A 26,201-nucleotide genomic window follows, 5' to 3' on the forward strand; every position below is an offset into this window, starting at 1 on the left:
ATTTTTGTAGGATGGCATGGGCTTATTTTTTTGCAGCCGACATTGCAGGTTTTCTCCCACTTCAAGGATCGGTTACTCCTTAAGGAGAACTGATTAGGCCGAAAACTGAAGACATTACAATCAGGTAAGGGCAGAGACTTTGTTTCTAATAAGCTTGCTAGGTTTTGTGCAGATTGTGGTATCCACCATGAGTTTGCAAACACAAACACACCTCAAGTGAATGGCGTATTGGAGTGGAAGAACCGAAGTGTAATTGAGATCACTCGGACCATGATATGGAGCATAGACAAACACCTCACTGTCTTTGGGCCAACGCTACGGCTACTATAGTCCACATCCTTAATTGATCCCCTACTTCGGCCAATGTTGGCATGACATGCTATGAGATGAATTTTGGGTCAAAACCTGATGTTTCTCATTTCAAGGTTTTTAGGTGTGACGCCTATATCCACATCCCAAAGACACAGCATGATAAATTTGAAGCGACTTCTCAAAGATAGCTCACGGTCCTAAGGTTACCAATTGTATGATCTCGTTAAGCCGAATGTCTACACGAGTCGAGATGTTCTATTTATGGAGGTTTCAGCCTCTAATGAGGATGAGGAGCACTCCGTGCTTGGAGATCCAAGAGATAGTTGGGTGCCAACGCCTGTACCTTTGGAGCCCACACCTTGTGGAGATGCTTCCTCTTTAGATGAGCATATTTCTTCCCCACTAGCTTCCCCGACTAAGCCCTTGCCGGTGGATGTTCCAAAGACTTCGGCAGATGGTAACACGCAGAGGAGACATCTGGCCTCCTCCTTGTTGGGCTCAAGATACACTCCATGATTCAAGGATTGAGGGAGTCCCTAAGGAGTGGCAGTTGCAAGGTGGACTGCGATGGTCTCAAAAAAACCAAGCACATGCTACAAAGCCTGTTTGTACTAACTATTGTTTGTGAAGAGCACGAGAGGAAGTGGTGCGTCAATAGAGGTGTGTTAAGCTGTGCAATGCAATGGGAGTAAAGAGTCGAGAGATGGGTGTGTACCAGTGTGGTACACACAAAGAATAAAAAGAATGTATGTATACTTAGGGTATGGTACACTTACACCCACGAGGGTATGTTCACATATGTAAATAAATATATACATGGAAGTAACGTAAGGGCCTTTACACCCAACAACCTTCCACTTAAAAGTCCTATGAGAACCTTTAACCAACTCCCACTAGTCGAATGCAATGCTCATGTTGAGCCTTTGCAAGACTCTTAGTGAAAACATCTGCAGGGTTATCCTGTGTTTTGATCTTAGCTAGTATAACTAGACCATTATCCAAAACCTGTTTGATAAAGTGATACTGCACATCAATATGTTTGGTACGTGCATGAAACATGACATTCTCAGCCAAGCATACAACACTCTGGCTATCACATCCAAGTACGGGTGTTTCGGTGGGCAGCCCAAAATCCTTGACCAAACGACCAAGCCAAACAGCTTCTTTCAAAGCTTCAATGGCTGAAATATATTCAGCCTCAGTGGTAGAAAGTGCTACTATCTTTTGCAATCTAGAGCACCAAGAAATGGCCCCACCAATCAAAGTAAATATATACCCACTAGTAGACTTGCAAGTATCCAAGTCACTGCCCATGTCTGCATCACAATAGCCTTGCAGATCTAACGTACCCTTTCCATAACAAATACATTTTCTTTGTGTGCCCTTAAGGTACCAGAAGATACATTTCATTGCTTCCCAATGTGCTTTGCCAGGATTTAACAATAACCTACTCACAACTCCCACTGCATGAGTAATGTCAAGTCGAGTGGCAACCATAGCATACATGAGTGACCCACAAGCTGAAGCATAAGGAACATCCTTCATTGAGCTAGTTGCATTATCATCTTTTGGGCAATCTGCTTTGCTAAGCTTAAGATATGGTGGTAAAGGAACACCAACTGGCTTAGCATCTGCCATAGAGAAACGATCAAGTACTTTGCTGATGTAGTTTTCTAGTGAGAGGAATAAGAGCTACTCCTCTCTATCTCTTGTCACACACATGCCCAAAATGTGTTTAGCTGGACCCAAGTCCTTCATGGAAAAGGTTGAATTCAGCTGTCTTTTCAATGCACTAACCTGGGTTTTATGCTTACTAGCAATAAGTATGTCATCCACATAAAGCTAAAAGATTAGAAGGCTTCCATCATCAGCCTTCTTTATATATAAGCAGTGATCTACATTGCTTCTTTTAAACCAATGTGAGAGCATGAAGGCATCAAAATTTTTATACCACTATCTAGGAGCTGCTTCAAACCATACAAGCTTCTCTTAAGCCTACACACTAAGTGCTCCTTGCCTAGTATAACAAAGCCTTCTGGTTGTTTCATGTATAGCCCTTCTTCTAAATCACCATGCAGAAATGTAGTTCTAACATCGATCTGATCAAGTTCAAGATCCATAGATTCTACGATATCAAACAATACCCAAAGAGTGGTCAACAGGTGAAAAGAAATCCTGAAAGTCACTCCTCTCTTTCTATGTATAGCCCTTAGCCACAAGCTTGGCTTTGTATTTGGATTTGCAATCCATACACTTAATTTTATAGACCTATTTGTTAGGAATAGCTTTTCTATCTTTGAGTAATGGAACCAAATCCCAAGTATCATTCTGATAGAATGACTTCATTTCTTCCTGCATAGCTAGCTTCCACTTTTTCTTTAAGTCACATGATAATGCCTCTTTATATGTGAGAGGCTCACCCTCATCTATGAGTAAAATGTAATCCAAAGAGGGATCAAACCTTTGTATAGGTCTCCTGACATGTGTAGACCTTCTCACCCAATGATCTGTGTTATCAAGCAATGAATCCACATCCAATGGAATGTCAACGACCTCATTACTTGGCTACTGAACTCCATATTCAAGTTGCTGTAATACATCTTTAGACTGCTGTATTTCATTTTCAGCATGCTAATTTTGTTGCCCAAGCTGATTTTCAGCATCCCTTTGCTACCCATTTCATCTGGCTCAATGATGATATGCTGATTATCATAACTAGCATCAAATGGAGCTGAATTTTCAGTGGCTAATAGCTTTCATGTCAAATTTGATCCTGCTATCTATAGGTACATGTACACAGCATTAGCAGCCAGAGACCCTTAAGTGATCATATGAAGCAGATTTGCCAAACCAAACCTCTTCAAGGATGCAACTTTCAAGTGCACGATGTGGAGATCGGTTGCAAATATGCACCGCAGTGTTAAGTGCCTGCAAGAGATTAGTTGTGGGCAGCATGCACCAAATCTTTTCACATAATGTGCGATTCATTCGCTCAGCCACACCATTAGATTATGGATTATAAAAAGCTGTAAGCTCCCGTTTAATCCCATTGACATCACAAAACTTATTGAATTCTTTAGATACATACTCTCCCCCGTTGTCTGTTCTTATGCATTTTAATTTTAAGCCCTTTTGAGTACTAACAAATGCATAAAACTTTTTAAAGGCATTCAATGCATCGCTTTTTAGCTTAAGCAAATAAACCCATAGCTTTTTAGAATGGTCATCGATAAAAGACACAAAATAACAAAAACCACTATGAGTTTTTATTGGCATGGTACTTACATCAAAATGGACTAAATCCAAGATACATGCCTTCCTAGAGGCTCCATAAGAGTATGAACTCTTTACATGTCTTCCCAAAACACAATCATCACAAAAGTCAAGCTTTGAGTTTTTCACATCAACTCTTCCAAGTAAAGAAAGTGCCTGTAAACCCTTTTGGCTCATATGTCCAAGATACTTGTGCCATAACTCCATCCGTGACTACACTTCACCAATTGCAATAAACTTTCTAGAAAGTGCCTTGCAGTGAAGATAATATAGATTTCCCTTTTTACCACCTCTAGTAACTAGTATAGACCCTTTTTATATCTTCCACATTCCACTACCAAAGATAGTGAAGTAACCCCTGATGTCTAGTTGCCCAACAAAAAGCAAGCTCTACTTAATGCAAGGTACGTATCTAACATCATGAAAAATCAATTCCTGACCATTTTCAAAGCTACGTGTATAGTGCCCATTCCTTCAATATCACATGCATGGTTATTACCTAGGTAGACCTTCCAAAGGTTACCTCCTACATAAGAAGAAAAACACTCCAAAGATGGAGTTACATGAAATGAAGCACCATTGTCAATAATCCATGATTGTGACAAACCATCAAGAGCAAACAACAAGGCATCTATCACATCCCTTTTAGTGATATACATGTCTTCCACTATCATAACATGTGGATCTGAAGATGCAACCAGCAAATCAACATCTTTATCTTCTTCTATTTCCTCAATAACAACATTAGATACCACATTTTCCTTTTCTAGTTCTTTAGGGATAGGCAAGGTATCTATCACATCCTTTTTAGTGATATACATGTCTTCCATTGTCATAGCATGTGGATCTAAAGATGCAACCAGCAAATCAACATCTTTATCTTCTTCTATCTCCTCAATAACAACATTAGATACCACATTTGCCTTTTCTATTTCTTTAGGGGTAGAGCTATCATCCTTCTCATTCTTTTTTCATTTTGCATTAGCCTACTTCTTGTATTTTTGCTCCTCTTTAGAGTATCTACAATCGGACTTTTGGTGCCCTTTGCGTCCACACTGATAGCAAGTGACATCTTGTTGTTTTTCCTTGCTTTTACTGCAATTTTTATTCTTATTTGCAGCATTTGACCTCTTTTCAATTCGTCCTCTTACATTGTAGACTGATCCACTGTTTTCCCCACTTGCCTTGCGTCTAATCTCCTCATTGAGAATAGAACCACACACACCATCAAATGTCAAATTGGGGTTGTTGCTCAATGACACAATCAATGCTTCCCATGAATCTGGTAAAGTCATGAGCAAGAAGATAGCTCTCAACGTAGGATCAAAAGTTGGCAAGCATGTATCCTATAAACTGACTCAAAATACCAATGAAAGCATTTAAATACTTTGAGGCAGGTTTAGACTCATCAAGCTTCAAGTTTACTAACTTTCGCATGAGATGGTACTTGATTGACAGGTGTTGTATTCTAATACGTAGCCTTGAGTTTCTCCCAAATTGCATAAGCAGTGGTAAGTCCCTTGATATCAACCAAGATATCATCTGTGACAGCCGTTTAAATGTAAGTAATGGCTTTCTTATTCATTTTAGCCCAATCCTCATCTGACAAAGCAATAGGCTTATGTTCTGCCAAAGCATCATCACAATCCTTCAAAAAAAGTATACCCTACATGCAATCTTTCCATTGATCAAAGCCATTGCCATCAAATTTGCGAATCTCAAAAAGATTCTTTGTGTCAAATATAGATGCACTACCATCCATCTTCAGCAATAAAAGACTGCAATAAAATGTTGAATACTTTCAACCAGTAGTAAGGTTGCTAAATATAATGGCAAGTACACACACTTATACTTCCAAAGGTGTCCAAGAAGCAGATGTTTTGCTGCAATACAGCATGTACATGAATCAAATCTGATACATTTGCATATATGACAGCTCCCACTTCAATAATACATCACCATAATGCCCAAATGCAATAACCCAAGTGTTGTATGCACCACTGTTTCACTACATAATGAGCATTCAGCAATACATACACCAAGAGAAGCTGCCCTTTTATAACATTTGATACATTCCAAGTCAAAATTTCTCCCACTCAACAGTGAATCTACTGTAATTTCACTATCAATGCACAAATTGGCTCAAAATGCATTACCAATGCAAAAAGCCCCAAAACTTTCGCAATAAATCTGCCCCGATTGCATTAATTCATCATCCCGAGTATCAAATACAAGCAAATATTGCAGAAATTTCACAAATCCTGCAAAATCTCCAAATTTCGGAGTCCAAATGTGCACAAATCACAATGAAATTGGCTCAGGTGAGCAAAATTTCAATGCAATAAGAAAAGCCCCAAATTTTTGAAGCAAATGCACACAATGTCTGCAATTTCTTGGTCAAACGTCATTGTTCTAAATGACCAGCATCAAATATGGGGAAAGCCCCAAATTTTCAGGCACAAATCTGCACGGATTTGAGCCATGTTGCTTACGCGCATGAACCCCCGATGATGAATAGGGGGGCTGCTTGCTGGAAGAAATTAAAAAAGTCAAAAAAATGTAACTCTAAGAGTTGTGACACAACTTATAACCTTAATTGTGTTCACACTAAGAACTGAAAAAGAAATAAAGACTAAAACATTGGGCACTTCCCATAGAATTGGCAATTCTAACACCCCCTTGTAGTGCCAATGTGGTAAAGTATAGGAATGATCAATCACCAAAGGGTAGCAAGTTTAAGGACTTACGAAAAGCCTCAAACTTCTCACGAGGTAGTGCCTTGGTGAAAATGTCTGTAACATTTTCATGTGTAGGAACATACATCAAGTTGATCTCTCTTGCATAGCATCTCTCTCTGACATAATGGTAATGCATCTCAATACATTTCATGAGAGCATGAAACACAGAATTTCGTGCCACTACAAAAGCACTCTGACTGTCAAAAAGAATGGGTGTAGGACCCTCCAATGGTAAATGTAGATCAGCCAACAATCTGTGCAATCATACACATTCCACTGTTGCCGTGAAGGCTGCCCTATACTCGGCCTCGCAAGACGAGGTAACCATTGTAGGCTGTTTCTTGCTTAGCCATGAAATGCATGAACGGCCCAAAAAGAAACAGTATCTACTAGTAGACTGTCTAGTGTCTGGATCACCAACCCAATCTGAATCACTGTAATGTAGAGTCAGTGAACTATGTATATACCTGCTCACCTGAGATACTTCATACTAAATGCCAGGGCCTGTGTTGCAAAGATAAATAAGACAACCAACAGTCTAGCTATAAATTGCAACATCAAACATCTCTTCACCATCATACATAGACAGCTTTAAGCTTGGCTCCATAGGAGTGCACATAGATTTACAATCTTACATATTAAACATATGTAACAACTTATCCACATACTGTGACTATGACATGATATCATGCTGATTTTCGATGAACTGAATCCCCAAATAATAGTGTAGACAGCCCATATCTAACATAGCAAATGCATGTTTCAATTCAGCCTTGAAATCTACAATTTTTTCTTCTCAAGGTCTAGTGAGCAGCATGTCATCTACATAAAGAATAATAATCAACAAGTCCCCCCTTCATTCTTAATGTGTAGAGTGGGAACAGTTGGACTATTTTTAAACCCTTTGCTAGCCAAATATGCATCAATTTTAGAGCATCATGCACGAGAAGCCTATTTGAGACCATAAAGAGCTTTGTTCAGCTTGCATACCATGTGCTCTTTCTCCTTAACCACAAACCCTAGAGGTTGTGACACATAAACATCCTTATGCAAATCCCCATTCCAGAATGTTATCTTAATGTCCAATTGATATACCTTCCAATCATATTTTGCAGCGATAGCAAGTACACATATCACCATACTCATACGGAAACTAGGAGCAAAAGTCCCTTCATAATCTATGCCCTTCTTCTGTGCATAGCCTTTTGCTACCACCCGTGCTTTGTACCTATTAATGGTACCATCAGCCTTGTGCTTGAGTTTAAAAACCCATTTTGTTCCAATGGCCTTTTTGCCAAGTGGTAAATCCACAAGATTCCATGTTGAGTTAGTGGCAATAGAGTCTAACTCATCCTGCATGGCCTGCGCCCAATGTACATCTTGCTAAGCTTCATCCAAGGAAGTAGACTCATCATCATCCAATAGTGAGCTCATAAATACATGCTCATCACAATCATCTACTTCCATTAAATCAGCCAAATAGGCTCCCTTGCACCATTTGTTGCATGTCTAGCAACCCTTCTAGTGTGTTGAGCTAAAAGAGCATCCATTTTACTCTCCTGAAAAGTTTGTAACAACCATCTCGGGACTATTTTTGCTACATTTACAGCATCCCTTTCATGTACTGCATCTTCCATTGCATGTGGCAAACCATCATTAATACCCTACTATTTAGGCGCATATAGCGCAGCAGCAACTTCCTATGTTATGTCTGTCTAGCCTTGTACAGCTATTAGCAACTTAGTCAGCTCAAGTGTGAGTCTATACTACAGAGGCTATAGCATTTCATGTAGTATTTTTTTGGCATTTTCTGGTGCCCTTTCTAGGGCTGGGGAGCATTTAATGCTGGCCAACTACATTTATTGCTCCCCCCATTTTATGCCTAAATATTGCTAGGCTCCTCCTCCTCTTTGTGTACTTCAGCCATCTCTTGTGGATTCTTCAGGGGAGAGAGGAGCTGGTGCCAGGGTTCCCACACAGCCAATGATTCATTGTTGTATGTTGCTGTCTCGTGTTCGATATGGATTCCGTTTCCCGAGCATACACCTGAGTTCTCATATGTATTTGTGTTCTCATTCATTCTTTCTCTATGTTTCAGGAGTTTATTTCAGCATGTTGTTTATGCTTCCATTGCTGCATCACTTCTGACATGGTATCTGATTTCAAGATTTGTGTTTCTGCTGTGTTTTCTTGCAGATTTTAGAATTGTTTTCCCTCTTGTTGATCAAGCATCTGCTGCTCCAATCAGGCAACCAGTTTTGTCTGCGTTTTTTGCTAACGTCATCATCCGTACAACCTGCGTTTTGGTGTTTCTACATCTCCTCCTAGCTGGGCACTTACATCATCAAGCCGTTTTTGCTGTTTTTGATAGTTTTTGACTGATTTTTTGACTTTTAACAGCAAATTTTGGCTTATTTTGATCAGCTTTTGGGTTATACTGCATGTGAACTCTTGCTTTTTGCAGTCTGTGCTCGTGGTTTGGCTGTGTTCTCTCTCCAAATCCCTTATTTTCTCTACTTCTTTTCTAAATCCTCTCCAGATGGCTCTTCCATGCACATCCACTGATGACAAGCTCCATGGACCTGATTATTACAGGTGGAGTGCAGTGATGAAGGCTTGGTTTATTCAGAAGCGGTTATGGTACGTGGTTGGTGGAGCTGTGGCACGTCCTCGCCAACCTTCTCCAATTCCATCTGATTTTGATGAAGGCAACCATGAGGAGGCAGTGCTTACATGGGATTCAGATGATGCCCGTGCTTATTCGGTCTTACTTTGGTGTATTTCCAAAGAAGTCCTACCGGCGGTCACCTCTTGTACGACAGCTTCAGACGTATGGTTGATGTTACAGTTGATGTACGAGGCTTCTTCCACCATGAGGGCCATTACTCTCTATGGCCAGCTCCAGCAGCAGAAGTTTGAATCCAAAGATACGATTCAATCCTTCCTGTAAAATATTACACGGCGTAGCAAACAGAATCTGAGAAAGAGATAGAGAGTACACAACAGATAAGAGGAGAATCAGTAAATTCTTTAACTCCAAACAACTGATACAAAGATGGCTCTGTCCACCCGTGCACTTCCACTGTGTGAAGCTTAGATGGCGATCTAGACAGAAGATAGGTGAAGAGCTTAAGGCTAGCTGGAACAACAACTCTGACTGGGTGAAAGATGAGTGTAAGATGGCTGCGAAAGGGTTTAGCTTTTATAGCCCGCGAAGGTCGTTAGGTCGGCCTGCTGACCGACCTACCATATGAGCCTCCACTAGTCGGCCAGGGAATATTCCCTTTACCATCGGGCCGGGGGCGCTGCCCCTAGACCCCCGCCAGGAGGGCCGCTGGCCCCCCTGGGACCCCCCAGCCAGGGGCCGCTTCTGCGGCCCCCAGACCCCACAATAGGAGCCCCTTTTAACTCCCTTACACCGCAACTCGATGCAATGCACCTCGAGTTGCTACCAGCTTAACCACTCTGTCTAACCCAAAGATTAGACCCACAACAGTCACCTTTTTGCCATCCGGTCACATAGACCTCATCTGATATACAAGTCAGGACTCAACCAATGTCCGGGCTCACATTTCTTCTCCTCATAATGAGGGCCTTACAACTTTGAGCACCATGGATCATTGGTAGCACCTAATGAGGGTGGGGCACTGATCATATCTAAAACTTTCTACTTCGTGTTACCCAACTCTAAGACCAGCTTCATACTATGCAATCTGCTCTATCAGAGGCACGTCTTGTTAGTACGGTACTCTACAAGCTTCCTCGAGAGTTTAATGGAGTGGCGAATGCTTTACGAGCGCAAACATCTATGACTCCTGTCAGTTTTCTTCACATGTCCTCCATGCTACTTGAGCATGAGGCTACTTTAAGACTATAGGAGAGGCTTTCATCACATTATGGAGGTTCAGGTAAGCTCTTGCAACTTTAGAGAGGGGTTCGAAGATGAAGAAGTCAAAGGCCCCAGATCAGGGGTGATCTGATACAATACAATAGTACAATGATGGGAAATCAGAAACTATACAACATAGAACCACCAGAAGAACCATGGATATCCAAGCAATGAGTAGCCAGCCAACCACCAAGATGCCCCCGGGAGTATCTGACATCGATGTCGATCATAGCAACACCACTTGAAAATAGAGAAGAATCATAGCAGCTCTCTGTGTTATGTCACCTATGTCACTCAGGACATACAAGACCAATCTACCAAACATGTCTCTGAACATGTGACCATAGAATCCCCGCCTTTGGCCAAAACCGCCAAAGTGTCCCCTCATGTGGGCTCCAAACGAAAGCCTCCCGTTCTTTATCAAGTAACCAGCCCATCATGAACCTGGATGTCAATCCTTGCTCCAGGATTTGTACCTGCCAGTCTTCGGTAGATGCGTCAAGGAAGTCTCTCTCTGGATCTTGTGCATCTGTATAAACATATAGATGAGGCACGGCTGCCCCATCTCACCACCCTCTCACACTCCCTCTCTAGCACTGGAGAGTCGTGAGGGATGTCCACATCACCGCCGCTAGAAAGCAGCTGAGGAAGGGGCCACTAAGCCCTTCCCACGATCCGAAGAAAAGGATCCCTTCCGCGCCTTGGACTTTGCCTTGGCTAGAGGATCGGAATCGGAATCTAAGGCAAATGATGACTCGTCGAAGGAGTCCGCATCTCGCTTCGTCTTTTGCTCCTTTTTCTTCTTGGAAGCCGCCAACTCTTTGCAGTACTTTCTTAAATGACCTTTCTTGCCACAATGGTAACACTGGGCATTCAACTTCTTCATCTTCAAACCCCTCTCTAAAGCTGCAGAAGCCTCACCTGAACCGCCATAATGCGACAGAAGCCTCCCCTATAGTCTTAAAGTAGCATAGAGGACATGTGAAGAAAACTGATAGGAGTCGTAAATGTCTGCGCTCATAAAGCATTCGCCACTCCATCAAACTCTCGAGGAAACTTGTAGAGTACCGTACCAACAAGACATGCCTCTGATAAAGCAAACTGCATAGTGTGAAGTTGGTCCTGGAGTTGGGTAACACGAAGTAGGAAGGATTGAATCGTATCTTTGGATTCAAACTTCAGTAGCTGGAGCTGGCCATAGAGAGTAACGGCCCGCATGGTGAAAGAAGCCTCGTACATCAACTGTAACGTCAACCATACGTCCGAAGCTATCATACAAGAGGTCACCGCCGGTAGGACTTCTTTGGAAATACACCGAAGTAAGACCGAATAAGCACGGGCATCATCTAAATCCCATGTAAGCACTGTCTCCTCATGGTTGTCTTCATCAAAATCAGATGGAACTAGAGAAGGTTGGCGAGAACGTGCCACAGCTCCACCAACCACGTACCATAAACGCTTCTGAATAAACCAAGCCTTCATCACTGCACTCCATGTGTAATAATCAGGTCCATGGAGCTTGTCATCAATGGATGTGCATGGAGGAGCCATCTGGAGAGGATTCAAAAAAGAAGTAGAGAAAAGAAGGGATTTGGAGAGGGAACTCAGCCAAACCATGAGCACAGATTGCAAAAAGCAAGAGTTCACATGCAATATAACCCAAAAACTGATCAAAATAAGCCAAAATCTGCTGTTAAAAGTCAAGAAATCTGTCAAAAACTGTCAAAAACAGCAAAAACGGCCTGATGATGTAAGGGCCCAGCTAGGAGGAGATGCAGAAACACCAAAACGCAGGATGAAATGGATGCGTACGCTGTATGGATGTTGACGCCAGCAAAAAACGCAGGCAAAACTGGTCACCTGATTAGAGCAGCAGCTGCCTGACTAGCAAGAGGGAAAACAATCCTGAAATCAGCAAGAAAACACAGCAGAAACACAAATCCTGAAATCTGATACTATGTCAGAAGTGGTGCAGCAATGGAAGCATAAACAACATGCTGAAATAAACTGTTGAAACACAAGACAAGAAAGAATAAACACAAATACAGATGAGAACTCAGATGTATGCCCGGGAAACGGAATCCATATCGAACACAAGACAGTAGCCCCTACAGCACAGACTCACCACCCTAAGCTGACTAATCTGCTAACAAGTGCCCACACAGCGAGTGATTCACTGTTGTATGCTACTGTCTCGTGTTCGATATGGATTCCGTTTCCCAAGCATACATCTGAGTTCTCATCTGTATTTGTGTTCACCTATTCTTTCTGGTCTTATGTTTCAAGAGTTTATTTCAGCATGTTGTTTATGCTTCCATTGCTGCATCACTTCTGACACAGCAGGCATAGACTCCAAAAAAAGTGACAAGAAAGCCTCAAAGATATCACCGATATCATGGGTGGCTGCCAACTGGCATTTGAAACTGATCATATGAAAATGTAGCATTTTCACCTACTAACAAAAACTTAATTTGTGAGTGTGTCATACAAGCGATAGCCCTTGCTTTCCGAACTATAGCTAGTAAATATGCATTTTACAACCTTGTCATTAAGCTTCCCACAAAGCTCTTTCGAAACATGTGCATAGGCGCATAACCAAACACCCGAAAGAGTTAACCTTGGGTTTATTGCCATGCTAAGCTTCAAACAGGGTGATTGTCTTTAGTGCCTTAGTGGATGCAATTCAACACATGATTTGCACACTGAAGGCCTTCTAACCAAAATTTATGAGGTAGCCCCTTATGAGCATACAACAAGTCATTTCCATAAGAGTGTGATTCTTCCTTTCAACAACACCATTTTGCTAAGGAGTCATTCTAACAATGGCTTGATGCGAAATGCCATGATCAAGCAACTATGTCTCAAAAGCACGAAACATGTACTCCCCCCCTCTATCCGTACGAAGTGTCTACACTTTCAAGCCAGATTCAGCATCAAGCTTTGCAACAAGATATTTAAAATACACTAACACATCAGATTTTGCTTTTAGCCCATATACCCATGTATACCAAGAGTAGTCATCAATAAATGTAACAAAGTAAAGATGACCTCCAAGTGCACGTGTCCTCATGGGACCACAAATATCACAGTGAATAAGCTACAATTTCCAAACAGCACCCAGTGCACCATCCTTTTTTAAGCAGATCTGTGCATCTTGCCCAAAATATATCCCTCGCATGCACAAGGAGGTGGAATCTCCACCGGAGGCAATGCATCTAACATATGACATCTTTGAGCCTTCCAACTCCATAAATAAAAGGGACTGCTAGCCCCTCACCCCCCCCCCCCCCAAAGACAACACCAAAGAAGTGTGGAAACCAAGATACAACTCTGGAAGAGAGTTCAGTGAGATGTTTACCAATACAGCATCTTGAATGATTTCATCCACATTGAGCAACTACTCGAGTAAATCCTATATCTGAGTAAGGTGATCTGTTATACTATCACCCTCATCCAATTTGTCCTCCTAAATAAGGACACCAAGTATGTTGCTCTGATCATTAGTCCCCTGACATGCCATGCTATCAGTAATGGATAAAATCTACAACCAAATACTTCTCTACTAAAGTATAGGTTGTACTCCTCAGAGTACCAAAAATCCCCTCGTGATTATGCAACAAGTACCAAACAATCACACAATTGCCAAAGTGTGCCCAATTTAACCCAAATCAACACTCAACCAAGAAATAACAGCAATGCACTGTTGTACCACATCTACCTCGTAATATGTATCCTCGAAAGTACAAATTACAGCAACTTACCAAAATCTACCAATTTTTTCCAAAATTTTCTGCTCAAACTCACTGTAACAGCAACTAAATGCTGTTGTACCGCTTGTTTGCTGCCTTGAAATGCATGTCGGGCATAAGCCCCAAATTTCTTCCTAAAATTTCAAAGAAATTGAAGAAATTTGTACCTTATAGCTTGAATTTCTGATGTCACCTTGGGGTGCGTGGCAACAACGAACAACAACTAGAATCTGCCTCGTGATGTGTCCCAAAGCCTCTTTGACAAAAAGACCAAATTTTCTTGCACAAATGTCGATGAAATTGTGCAATCTCGGCATTTCCAATGAAGATTCGTACATGGGACTGCAAACCGGGCAAAAGCCCCAATATTTTTGGCGGAAATGTCAAAGAAATTGTGAAATTTCTTCGAATTTATTGTCAATTTGAACTCCGAGAGCAAAAATTGACAAAAGCCCCTATTTTGAATGGTACGAGCTAAGATTCAAAAAGAGATGGCCAAAATGGATGGGAAATTGCAGAAATTTTTTTGGGGAGTGAGGGAAAATCCAATCTAAAATTTAGGGTTTTTACACTTTTTAGGGTTTGCAAAAAATAGCAAGCAAGCAAGGCTGAGAATATGGCAGACAAATGTGAGAAAATAAGAGGCAGAGTTAAAAACAGCAAGAGCTTGTCCTTCTCTTCCTCACGCAGAGAGCTAGCTGGCAGCAACAGGACCTTAGACGGTGGGGCAGCACGGGCTGAACTAAATCCACGCATAGAACCTTGCTCTAATACCAAATATTGAAAAATGACAACCAACTATAGAGGAGAGAAAAGAGAGACAGTGAAAGTGTGCTGAAGCAAAAGGGTAAAGTGTGCTTGTTGAACTTAAGAAATGACAATGAAAGATACAAGATAGGTCTAAGATAGACCTAGCTCTAACTCAACTAGAGTTAACTAACTCTAACTCTAACTCTAAGAGTGGTGACACAACTTATAACTTTAGTTGTATTCACACTAAGAACTGAAAAAAAACTAAAAACTAAAACATTGGGCATTGTGAATTGGCAAATTCTAACAATAAGCTGTAGGTGACATCGTCCATGGCTGTTTGAACAAGGCAGTACTAGCTTTTCAGCATTTCTCGCAATGAAACTCTGAAATTTCTCTCTCTACAACATTCTCTCTCATCCCTAACCATCTCTCAAGTTATCTCAGCATTTTCCAACAATTTGAACCATCACAAGAAGAGATTTCAGTCAATCTCTGCTGTAAACCCTAATTTACAACAAAAACTAGGGTTTTGACAGCCGCCTTGGGATGTGTGCTCAAAATTGAGCGCCATAGAATTTGAATTACAACAACTGAAATTGAGGAATTTCAGCAAGATTCAATAGCCCAGCCAACCAATACCAAATTTGGGGCTGAATTTGTCTTTCAAGGCGTGCACTTGGGTGATGACAGCTCTCTTGATATTGTAGGCATTGGTGATGTTAGGCTGCAGTTTCCTTCTAGTAGCAGTTTTGTTATGCAGGATGTACGTCATATACCTGCTTTGACATGCAGTCTCATGTCAACTGGACAGCTTGATGATGCAGGTTATTATGTATCTTTTGGAGACTCTGCATGGAAGATCACTCGTGGTAGACTTGTGATTGTGAGAGGTGCCAAGGATGGCAGTCTCTACCCCTTGATTGTATCAGCTTCTTCCCTTGATCATGTTTTGTCTATGGGTTCTATCCCACATTTATCTCTTTGGCATGCTCGTTTGGGCCATATGAATTTGTCTTTCAAGGAGCAAGGTGAAGGCCAATCCCCAATCAAACTAAGGGGCAAATTGGTTTGGAGGATTGCTAGACAATTTTGACGCAAGAGACACTTGGATTAGGGGAGGAGATCAACGACTCTCAGTTGTACTCCTTCCATTTGCAATATAAAATAAAGAGAAGCCCTCTGTTGCCCTTTCTTCCACAAAGGCGAAGTATCAAGCGACATCTTCTACCACGTGAGACGGTATGGCTTTGGAGGTTACTAGGAGAGCTTGGCTATCCTTAGACAAGTCCCACAACACTTCATTGCAACAATGAGAGTTGCATTGTTGTGTCATAGAACCCAATGTTTCATACTAGATCGAAGCACATTGAGATTCAGTACCAGATCATTCGAGAGTATATCTTGGATAAGACCATTGATGTGGTTTGCTACAAGATGGAGGATAATCTTGCAGATTTGTTTATGAAGGCACTTCCTCGACTTCTTCTCCAACAAAACTCCAGATCCTTGAGCCTTATGCCACGCCCAAGATCTGAGAGGGGGGGTGTTAGAGATTAGTCACCCCCTGGACTAGCATTTCTCAGGTTACCATTGGTGCAATCTACTCTCTCTAAGGTACTCTCAGAGCGCATTTTCAGCACACTATATAAGGGAAATTTGTTAGGTAGGCAAAGATGCCATGTGGCAGCTAGAGGACTGATTGCTAATGATTTTATTCATTTGTGTAGCAGTCCGCAGGTTTTTTATCAGATTGGCCAGCAAAAACTGGCCCCTTGCATTATTTTATTGCATTATTTCCTCCTATTTAGGCCCAATTGGCAGCCTGCCCTCCTCACTTGCTTTTCACGTGTTGGTGGGAGAGATACGGCTCAAGGGGATGTGTCAACAGCCCCTGTATATCTGCCCTCTTCATTTCAGCATTCATTGACTGCAAACTTTTGCATTCTTCCGTCTCTTTTCTCTCCCCCTTTCTCTCGTGTTCATTTTCTTTCAGTCTTGTCCATATGCTTTCTCATTCGCTGCATTCTGACATTGCTGCAGTCTGCATCTAGGGTTTCCGCACTATGTACAGTTGCATTTAATACTCGTTCAGCCTGCGTTTTTGTACTCTGCATTTTCATTTTCTGCATCTAATGCAGCTGCAGGATGGGCATCAGTTTTTGCAAGCCTCTGATAGTGTTTGTTGGCGGTAATCAACCTCATTTTCCCGGATTTTGCAGTCGTTTTCTGCTCAGCTCACTGTTGAGAAACCAAGTCATTCAGTACATTTCCCTACTTCATTCCTATTTTGGTTTCCATTTACAGCCCCAAAAAGGCTTTATCTAGATCATTATTTACTATTAGGGCACCACCAGAGAGATCAATGGGTGCCACTCCAAAGAGTTGAGGCACCACTCCAAATAGTCTATGCCTATAAATATGGCATTGATTGCCTTATTCTTCATCCCACAGATTTATTCCTTTTAACACACTGTCACCCTCTTCCATATTCTTCTCTCCTTTCTCCATCCTCTCCACTTCCGTTCAAACCCTGCTAGGAGAACATTGTGAGCGCGCGCTACAAAAGAGAAACACTAACATAGACACACACACACACACACACACACACAGATGAGGGAAGAATACTGCAGTAACTGAAGAAAAATGCCGATACAAAGGGGATGGACTGATCAGCCCTTGCACGCAGTCCACAGTGTCATTGAGGGCACCAAATCAAGCTGACAATGGCAGCACGAAGTACGGAGTGTTGGAGTGTCAGAGTGTGCACCTGCGAATGAAGGAATGAAGACTGGAGAAAGTGTGTTTGCCAAGTCGGGGGGCTGGCTTATAAATAGCCAAGAATGCCAAAAACTAGCCAACCTACACTTTTAAGTGCCATTAATGCTGGTCACTCTGAATAAAAATGCCAAAAAATGTCAAATGGCCACAAAAAAATCCCAATTGGCAAGGACAATGTCCAATAGGTAGAGATAGACTACACAAAGCAAAAACTAACATAGAAATGCACACAAGAAGCCGACAACCAAAGGAAATGCACCTAAAATTGCCAAAGCTCCTATGTCTCTGTTGGACTCTGATAGGGAGCTCACAACCAAGAGATGACAAACTAACATGACTAAAATAGGCAGGCACACCCCCTCTCAAATCTGAGAAGTGTCTAAAGACCCAACAACCTCATGTAATGAAGCATTGAAGCCTAGGGTAAAGGCTTTGTGAAGAGATCCACTGTGTTATCCACTGTGGGATAGTAGGCCACCACTAACTCGAAATCCACAATATGCTCTAGAACATAGTGATACTAAACCTCAATGTGCTTCGTGCAAGCATGAAACACAAGGTTCTTCACCAAAGCTAGAGCACTTTGGTTGTCCACATGTAGATTAGTAGGTCCAAGCTGGGAAAAGTCGATCTCCACCAACATGAGGCAAAGCTAAACCACCTCCATAGCTACAAAATATAATGCATAAAACTCTGCCTCTGTAGAAGGAAGGACCACAATAGGCTACTTCTTACTACTCCATAAGATAGATCCCGATGCAAGGGAGAAGGCATAACCTATAGAGGACCATCGCAAATCTGCATCACCTACCCAATCAACATCACTCCAACCAAAAAGAGTAACCCCCTCTCCATATATAATCCCAAGGATTGAGTCCCCTATAAATAATGAAGAACGCACAAAGCCACTCCCCAATGCTCTAGAGTGGGAGTCTTCATAAAAGAAGACAACAAAGCCACCACAAAAGAAATATCCAGTCAAGTGTGAATAAGCCAGATGAGGGAGCCAAAAAGATACTTGTAACAAGTGGCATCTGTAAGGGGATCTCCTACTATTCTTGTTGAGATCTTTTCATGGTGATGTGCCTAAGGATGTATCTGCTAAAATTCAGCTAGAGGTTGAAGAGTTGGATGAGATTTTGGTGCTTAAGCAAATTTTGGCACATAATTAGAGAAAGATCAAAGATCAAGTTTCCAGAATATATGTGGTGAAGTTTCAGAACTATTCACCAATGGATGCTAAGTGGATGGAAAAGGATGACTTGGCAGACTATCCTCAGTTGTTGCAACTTTACCTCAATGGCTTTTTAGTTAGAGCGAACTTTGAATCAGACTCAATCAAGTTCAACAAAGCAAGGATTCACAGCATTACCTGATGCTCAAGGGGGAGATAGCATTTCCACTCCAATAACGAATAGCTCTCATGTATAGTGGATCTTAGATGTATTTAACATACATCTAGAATACTATGCTGACAATATGTCTGCCATGAGGTCACTATTCAATGTACTAGTCACTACAGCTCGTATGCAGATGGGTATGGTTTTCACTGCAGCTCTAAAACTATACATTTTCTTCAATATGCATTAGTTTGCATCAGTCTACAATCATCAGAGATGGATTATCAGTTGTTGGTTTTCAATGGATGATTGTTAGTTTTCAATGGTATTCAGTTGGTTTTGTTGGCAACAATATGTTTTATGAATGCCATTGACAGTTCAACCATGGTTTATACTCGGTGTATACTTTGCTATGGCTATTTTGCTTGGAATACATGAGATATGCTGATGAGAAATGCATTCTATGGGTCCTTGGCAGCAGTCTCGAATTCTTTATGAGTCTTATATTTTATTTTTGGTATTAGCATGGTTAAGTACCAATGCCCAATGTTGTTTCACTATAATGTCTTTTGGGAAATTCCAATGCAATATGTTTTGCTTTGGCACGTTGCAGTGCAACTAAGGACAATTGCAAGGATTTCAAGGGGGTGATTTATTACTAGGAAATTTTATTGCTTTGCTTAGAATTTGATTAAAAGCTAATCAAATGTGTAAATATGTCTTGCACATTTGAGATGCACATCAATTATCTTAGCGTGGGACCCAAAACCTTGAGATATTAGTTGGTGTCAAAGGCAAAAGTTATGATAAGTTATGCCTGACAAGTACTAGGTAGTACCAAGTGTCAAAACTTAGCCTAGATCAATTAAATAACCATTAATGTCAATGGTAACACTAGGAAATTGGCATTAATTAATTAATTGATGCTAGTTCCAAGCCGATGAGTGCTCAAGATCACTTGGGAGGTAAATTGGCCTAGCCAATTAATTGTTGGATGGTAATATTAATTTTTAGTACAAAATATTTATTAAATTGATTTTTAATATTAAATTAATTTAATTAATTATATTTGAAAATTAATTTAATAGACTGGATAATGTTGGAAATTCAATTTAGAAGACTACCACTCAACAAAACTTGCCCATGCAAGTTTGGGAAAAGGAATTCTCATTTGTGCATTTGGAGCTGTTGGAAAGAGAGATCGGGTTGTTTTGCTGCCTGCTTTTAGGGCCATTTCTCAACCATTGGAGACCTTTTTGGTGAAAATATTCCTAAGGAAGGGAAGCTGGTGATAGTGGCTAATGCACTTTCTCCTAAATATTATAGCCTTTATGCTCGCTTTGCTATCGGTGAATCCATTTGAAGCTAGAAAACTAAGTCAACAACTCAATTTTACGAAATCCTCACAACAAAACTCTGAATTTTCTCTCACTGCAATATTCTCTCTCTTTCTCCAACCATTTCCCAGCTTTGCTCGAAGTTTTACAACAATCTAACCATTAGAGGTGGAGATTTTAGTGAATCTTTGTTGTAAACCCTAATTTGCAATAGGAATTAGGGTTTGACAACCGCATCAAAAAGCGTGCCTAGTTTTAAAGACTTCAAACTCGAATTTTCAAAGCTGAAAATTTGGGGCTAATTTATTTTCCAAGGAGCGCAAGTGAAGGTCAATCCCCTAGCAAATCAAGGGATAAATTGATTTAAAGGCTTGCTGGTCATTTATGACAAAAGGCACTTAGATTACTAGAGAAGGTTGAAGAATCTCAATTATACTCAATCCATTTGAGATACGAGTTAAAGAAATACTACAAGAATCATATCTCTGGCCAAGAAAAAGAAGGTGAAGGTGAAGCATCATCTTCCCCATCGAGTCTATAATGCCTCCTCAAGGCCTCCAATAATGGAGAAGCTTGATAAGACATAGTAGGATCCCAGGAAAAAGGAATTCGAGACATTGTGAATTGATTATGTATCTATTCATGTATCTCATACAAAACCAAGCTCTCCACGATAGCCACATGATACTCTTTACAAGAGCAATAACTTTGATACCATGTGAAGACATGCTAGGGTTTGCACTGAGAAAACACCAAATGTAAGAACGTGCCTAAAACACAATAACTCGGATAGTAATGTAAAACGCAAAAACAGAGGAATAAAGAGAACTTTGAAGTGAATGAATCAATGTTGTAGATGATGAAAAGAGTATACAAAATACTCGAAGGCAAAGCAATGAATGTACTCGGAGTGTGGCATCTACCAAAGATGGATCCTAAGTGTTGTAACCACCAGTTGGAGCTGAAAGAGTGCTGAATGTGGAAGGGCAGCAAGCTGATTATCAAAACACAACAGTCTAGAGGCTAAATCTGGCAAACGCAGCAATTTACCATCCACCGGAGACCGGAAACCTGATCATGTGCTGATCCAAGGCTGTGCAACAATGCAGGCTGAATTGCAAACGAACTGATGTCAACTGCTGGGGATGATGAGCTAGCAACAAACACAGCAGTTTGGCACCTCCTTACAGCAGGGCAATGGCTGAAAAACAGGCGCCAAGTGCTAGAACAATGTGGCTGCAATCGATGATGGCTGGACAGCAAATAGGTGAGGGCTGAAGGCGAAATAGGGCACCAACATTAGTGAAGTATGTGTGGACTGATGTAATCTACACAACAAGGATAGGCTGAATGGTGGGCAGCTTATCTAAATATGGATGTAGAAGGATCCTCCCAAATTAGGGTTTTTCTTATGGGGGACAGAAATTTTCTAGGACCGTGCACTAGTTAATGAAACTTTGGTAATTTACATGTTTTGTGGCTGTCTTAAACAGTTAATCAGTTTGTAATGCACTTTTAACTCAACACATTTCATACAAGAGCACTGCAAACTCATTGACAAGATAATTCTAACCGACTACCAAAAACTAGCTAATATGTTCTTCAACAAGGAGGCCAAAGCAACACAATTCAGTCAATGTAAATATTTGAGCCTTGCCAATGCACGTTGGAGGAAGTGTGGAGTACTAGCCAAAGACCACCTCCAAAGAGGTACATGTCCACATGGAAAAAATTAACTCATAGGTTGAAGTGACAAAACAAACATAAGCACAAGTAAAGGAAATCATGCAATGGATCGACATGATTTAAAAACAAAAAAAGTCACCCATCCATAAAGTGGAGGTTATGAATGCCATTCTTGAAGAGAAGCCAAACATAGAGTGCGCACTTTACGAGTGCATGTAATGGGGTGGGCTGAGAAGGGCAACCCAAGAAGATGCAAAAGCACTTGGGGCAAAAATAGATGTACCAATTATGGATGCATAGCATGTGGGGACAGTGAAGGTCTTAATTCTTAGGTTCAAGAATATGGGAAAAAGTGCAAAATAAAACAATAATCCCAGAATCCCATTACTGAAGTTTGAGAATACTGGGAAAAAGTGCAAAAGGCCACAAGACAACTTCGTATTTATTTCTCTGTCTGACACATGCACATGGTGCAGTAGATATGTTTCTGCCACATACACATGGAGCATATCATATCTACAGCCCTGATGACAATTTCATTTTCTCTCTGCCACATGCATATGCAGCACACAAGGCCCCAACATGGCATCTGATAACATAGTAGGAGAGTATGATGGAAAGGTCTAAGTTTTCTTCCTGATCATCCACATGTAAAGAGTACTGTCAGGACTAACTAGATCTGCTACAGATATAACAATTGGTGAGAATTGACAGGACATTTCACTAAAACCTAAAACATTGAGAACATTTTATCATACATGTGATTGTGATTGATGTTGATCCTATAAACAGAAGTACTGAAATCAATGTTGCTCAGAACAAACTAGAGTATTCATTTATATGCTTACCACCACGCACCCAGAGCCGGGGTTGAACGCCACTAGATTCTCGCATAAGAATGGGTAGTCTAGGGTTCAACATTTTGAGATCCTTGTAATTCCGCAGTATGAACTCCCTGTAACATGAAATGGAGAGAAACCAGTACTGAAGTAATGGAATGTTCCATGCGAAACACTGTAAGAACTGAACGAACAGACTAATAAACCAAATTTAAAAACAAATACGGAATACTTCGATGGCATCATGAGAGTATGCTCAAGAGATTACTCAGACCTGACAGATGCGCTGAATGCAGCATTTTGAGAGTGGCATGAAATGCAGAGAAAAGCAGTGATGAATGGAATGCTGCGTGCCAATCAGTGTTTTAACCACCATTATTTGTACGACGTGAACGAACAGGCCGATAGGCTCAATTAGAAAACAAATACGGAATCCTTCGATTGCGCCATGAGTGTACGCCCCGTTCAACAGTGCTTTTGCGAGCAAGAGATCGCACAAACCTGGCAGATGCGCTAGATGCAGCATTTTGACAGTAGTGAATACGAAGCTCCCGCACTGCAGACGAAAGCTTGGCTCTCCACGACATGATCGCCCCCTGGGCCCTGGTTTTCTCCTCTCTGAACAACCAATTGAACGGTATTTGCCTGCCTAGTAGGAAATACTGGCATAATTATGGCAAAAAGTGATAATACTGCATAATAGTAATATCTAGGAGTTATAGGCGTTCCGCGTATAGTTTCCTCTCGTCAGCGTTTCGCTGGTGTTTACTAGCTTTGCGTCAAACTAAGCTCAATCTCTTGGTGCTTGGATGTAATTGCCTAATCATTGCAGGGCAACTCTTCCTTGCTTCCTTTCCTCCTTATGAGCTATGATTTCATATGTGGGTCTCTCATGGTGTGCTATTTTCGTTTGATAGTCGTATCGTGATATGAGTTATTGTATGTCGACTGGAAAATCGACTAGGTTGAGGTCTTGACTGCCTATGTTCGTGCTGGCACCTGCCATGTTGGCGGTCTCTCTTTTTTTGTTTCCTAAAAATCTAAACATTTTACAGTGGGCACCCTATTCTTTGCTTTAAGCCGGATGGATAAAGATCATCATGCAAGCTTGCTAGTTTGCCACAAGATAAGGGGTGTGCATCTTATTCGTCGTGAGACAACTTTTGTGTGTTTGTATCAGGGATCTTTCGTCTTTTTGTAGTGCTTTGTTACAAATAAAATATATGATCTAATTTGCACTCTTGTTCTCTAGTGATTTGCACTAAATTACAAAGCACTTCTCTATAAATGTTGCAGTATATTTAAATATTTTTTCAATATGATATTAGGGTGCATCTAAAATTAAACTAAAAATGTTGTTTCAAATTCTTACTTGTATACGAAGCACCTAGATCCTACTGGTACTTCACGTTAGTATTCTGCCATGCTTTGTGCCTATGCTTTTGCGGTGATTTGCTCCGCACCTAGATTCTTCCTACACTTCATGCCACTATTGTTTTAGTATTTCGCACTTGGGTTTGAAAGCTCAATTAATAATAATCATTAATATATATGTGATTAATAACATTAATATACCAATACTAATGATTATGATCATTGATAAAACATCGAATGATTGCACTACATAGTTGTACCAATGTGTGCAAATGTGTGCTTCAATGAATTGGCATGTTGTCTCACAAATGCACAATGGATGAGGTTTGAGTAAACATCATCACAAAATATAGCAAAAATATTGGCCACACCCATGCTTTGGCTCACATCCACCAGCCCAAACCAACTTCTCTATTCCTAGTTTAGGCTATGTTAAATGCATCAATAATATAATTGGCCAGGAAGGGCCACCCATGAGACATGGAGTAGATCATGAACACATTCTAATCATCTAGCTATTGATGTCATCCTAATCATCTAGTTGTTGATGCCCACCAATGCATGAGTTGACCGATTGAGCATCAATCTTATTGGCTTCAAAATTGGTCCATGAGTACTATACGCACCTATTCTACCATATACTACTATGTTGCTCCAATCATGAAGTTCCCTTACCACTTTAGGGAAGATGCCTCATCTCACCTCCTCCTACACCAGTCACCCTTAGGGAGGGTATGGCACCCACACATCCATACACTGGTCTCAACATTGGCTACATACACACATATTGTTCATGACATCTCCTCTTTGGTGCTCTAAAATGTCATATCGTCACATACCGATCGAATTGTACATAATAATGGCTCTCTACTCTCATTGTGATTGTATGTTATAAAGATACATTAGATTTTCACATGGTTGGAGCTATCCAACAATAGAGTGAGAACAGGGTAATTGATAGATGCTTGTCCATGCACTCATCTCATGATATGAATGTGTGTGATCATGAGGCATGCACATGTCCCGGGAGTTGATCCATGAGCATTCTCCAATACTCTTTTCTTGGACTAAAGGGAGATCCAAGTGATACTCTTCGCTTGGGCAATCCTGGCAAACCAATAATAAGATTGATGCTCATATGGTCAACTCATTCATCGATATGTAATTGATTGAGACACAAAGAGAGAGAGAGAGAGAGAGAGAGAGAGAGAGAGAGAGAGAGAGAGAGAGAGAGAGAGAGAGAGTTCTTTGGGTGGCAGCTTGGATTGCAAGGTATGCCTTAAAAGGCGCCTCCAAGTAGCGAATCTAATAGTAGTTCCAAGAGGCAAATGTGACAATAGTGACTATTATTCTAGGCCAAGTGGGTGTTGACTTCACGTGGTGTGTGGCATCTAGATGTGGCAAAAGTTGATGGCAGTGTCTTCTGTAGGGCCGTGAAATGGCATTCTAGGTAGCTACAGGTGGATGTAGGGGTACATGGAAGGTAATAGAGAAAAGGAGGAGTCAAGAGAAGGCTAAGTGTGCTAATGAGATGAGGAGGGAAAAGTTGATGGCAGTGTCTTCTATAGGGCCGTGAAATGGCATTCTAGGTAGCTACAGGTGGATGTAGGGGTACATGGAAGGTAATAGAGAAAAGGAGGAGTCAAGAGAAGGCTAAGTGTGCTAATGAGATGAGGAGGGATGAGGGAGAGGGGAGGAGCTGAGAGAAGATGCTCTGGATGTGCAAAGGAAGGGGGGAGGTAAGAGGGGTGAGGAGGATGAGAGAAGGGCCATGGAGAGGGGAGAAAGTAAGCAAGGAAGTGGAGAAGAGAGGGGAGAAGGGAATACGTGAGGTGTCAGGGAGGAGATAGAGAGAGAGAAGGAAAGAGGCCAATGAAGAAAGCAAGAGAAAGGGTTTTTCGCTTTTGATTCTTGAATGTCGTGAAAGTGAGGAAGCCATTTTTCATTCAGCTCATTAGTCGAATGTTTTTCTTCGATACATAATTGTAAAGGTATATTTTCCTTTCCAAAAAAACCCTTTTTGTTTTTGAATACCAAATCTCCTCCTTGTGCCACATAGGCTTGGGGGTTTTCTCCTTGGTCCAAGAGTCACCCACCAAGAATCACCCAAGCAAACATTTAAATAAATAATAT

The 26,201-nt window shown here is 41.1% G+C and overlaps 1 protein-coding gene across 1 annotated transcript in view; it reads right to left on the bottom strand.

The window, feature by feature from the left end:
- LOC148012122 (NADH-ubiquinone oxidoreductase B8 subunit) overlaps positions 1–23,452 on the bottom strand; it is a 37,728-nt gene extending 14,276 nt beyond the window's left edge. Inside the window, exons 1-2 of the mRNA XM_087669649.1 lie at positions 23,196–23,452; positions 22,704–22,810 (exon numbers count right to left, since the gene is read on the bottom strand). Coding sequence (XP_087525775.1) covers positions 22,704–22,810; positions 23,196–23,281 — 193 coding nt within the window. The 5' untranslated portion in view covers positions 23,282–23,452. The remainder of the gene's footprint in view (positions 1–22,703; positions 22,811–23,195) is intronic.
- Between the last annotated feature and the right edge of the window lie 2,749 nt (positions 23,453–26,201).

This window comes from Lygodium microphyllum, chromosome 27 (assembly GCF_053477565.2).
Source record: "Lygodium microphyllum isolate KBCC chromosome 27, Lygodium_microphyllum_v1.1.10, whole genome shotgun sequence".
Lineage (NCBI taxonomy): Eukaryota > Viridiplantae > Streptophyta > Polypodiopsida > Schizaeales > Lygodiaceae > Lygodium > Lygodium microphyllum.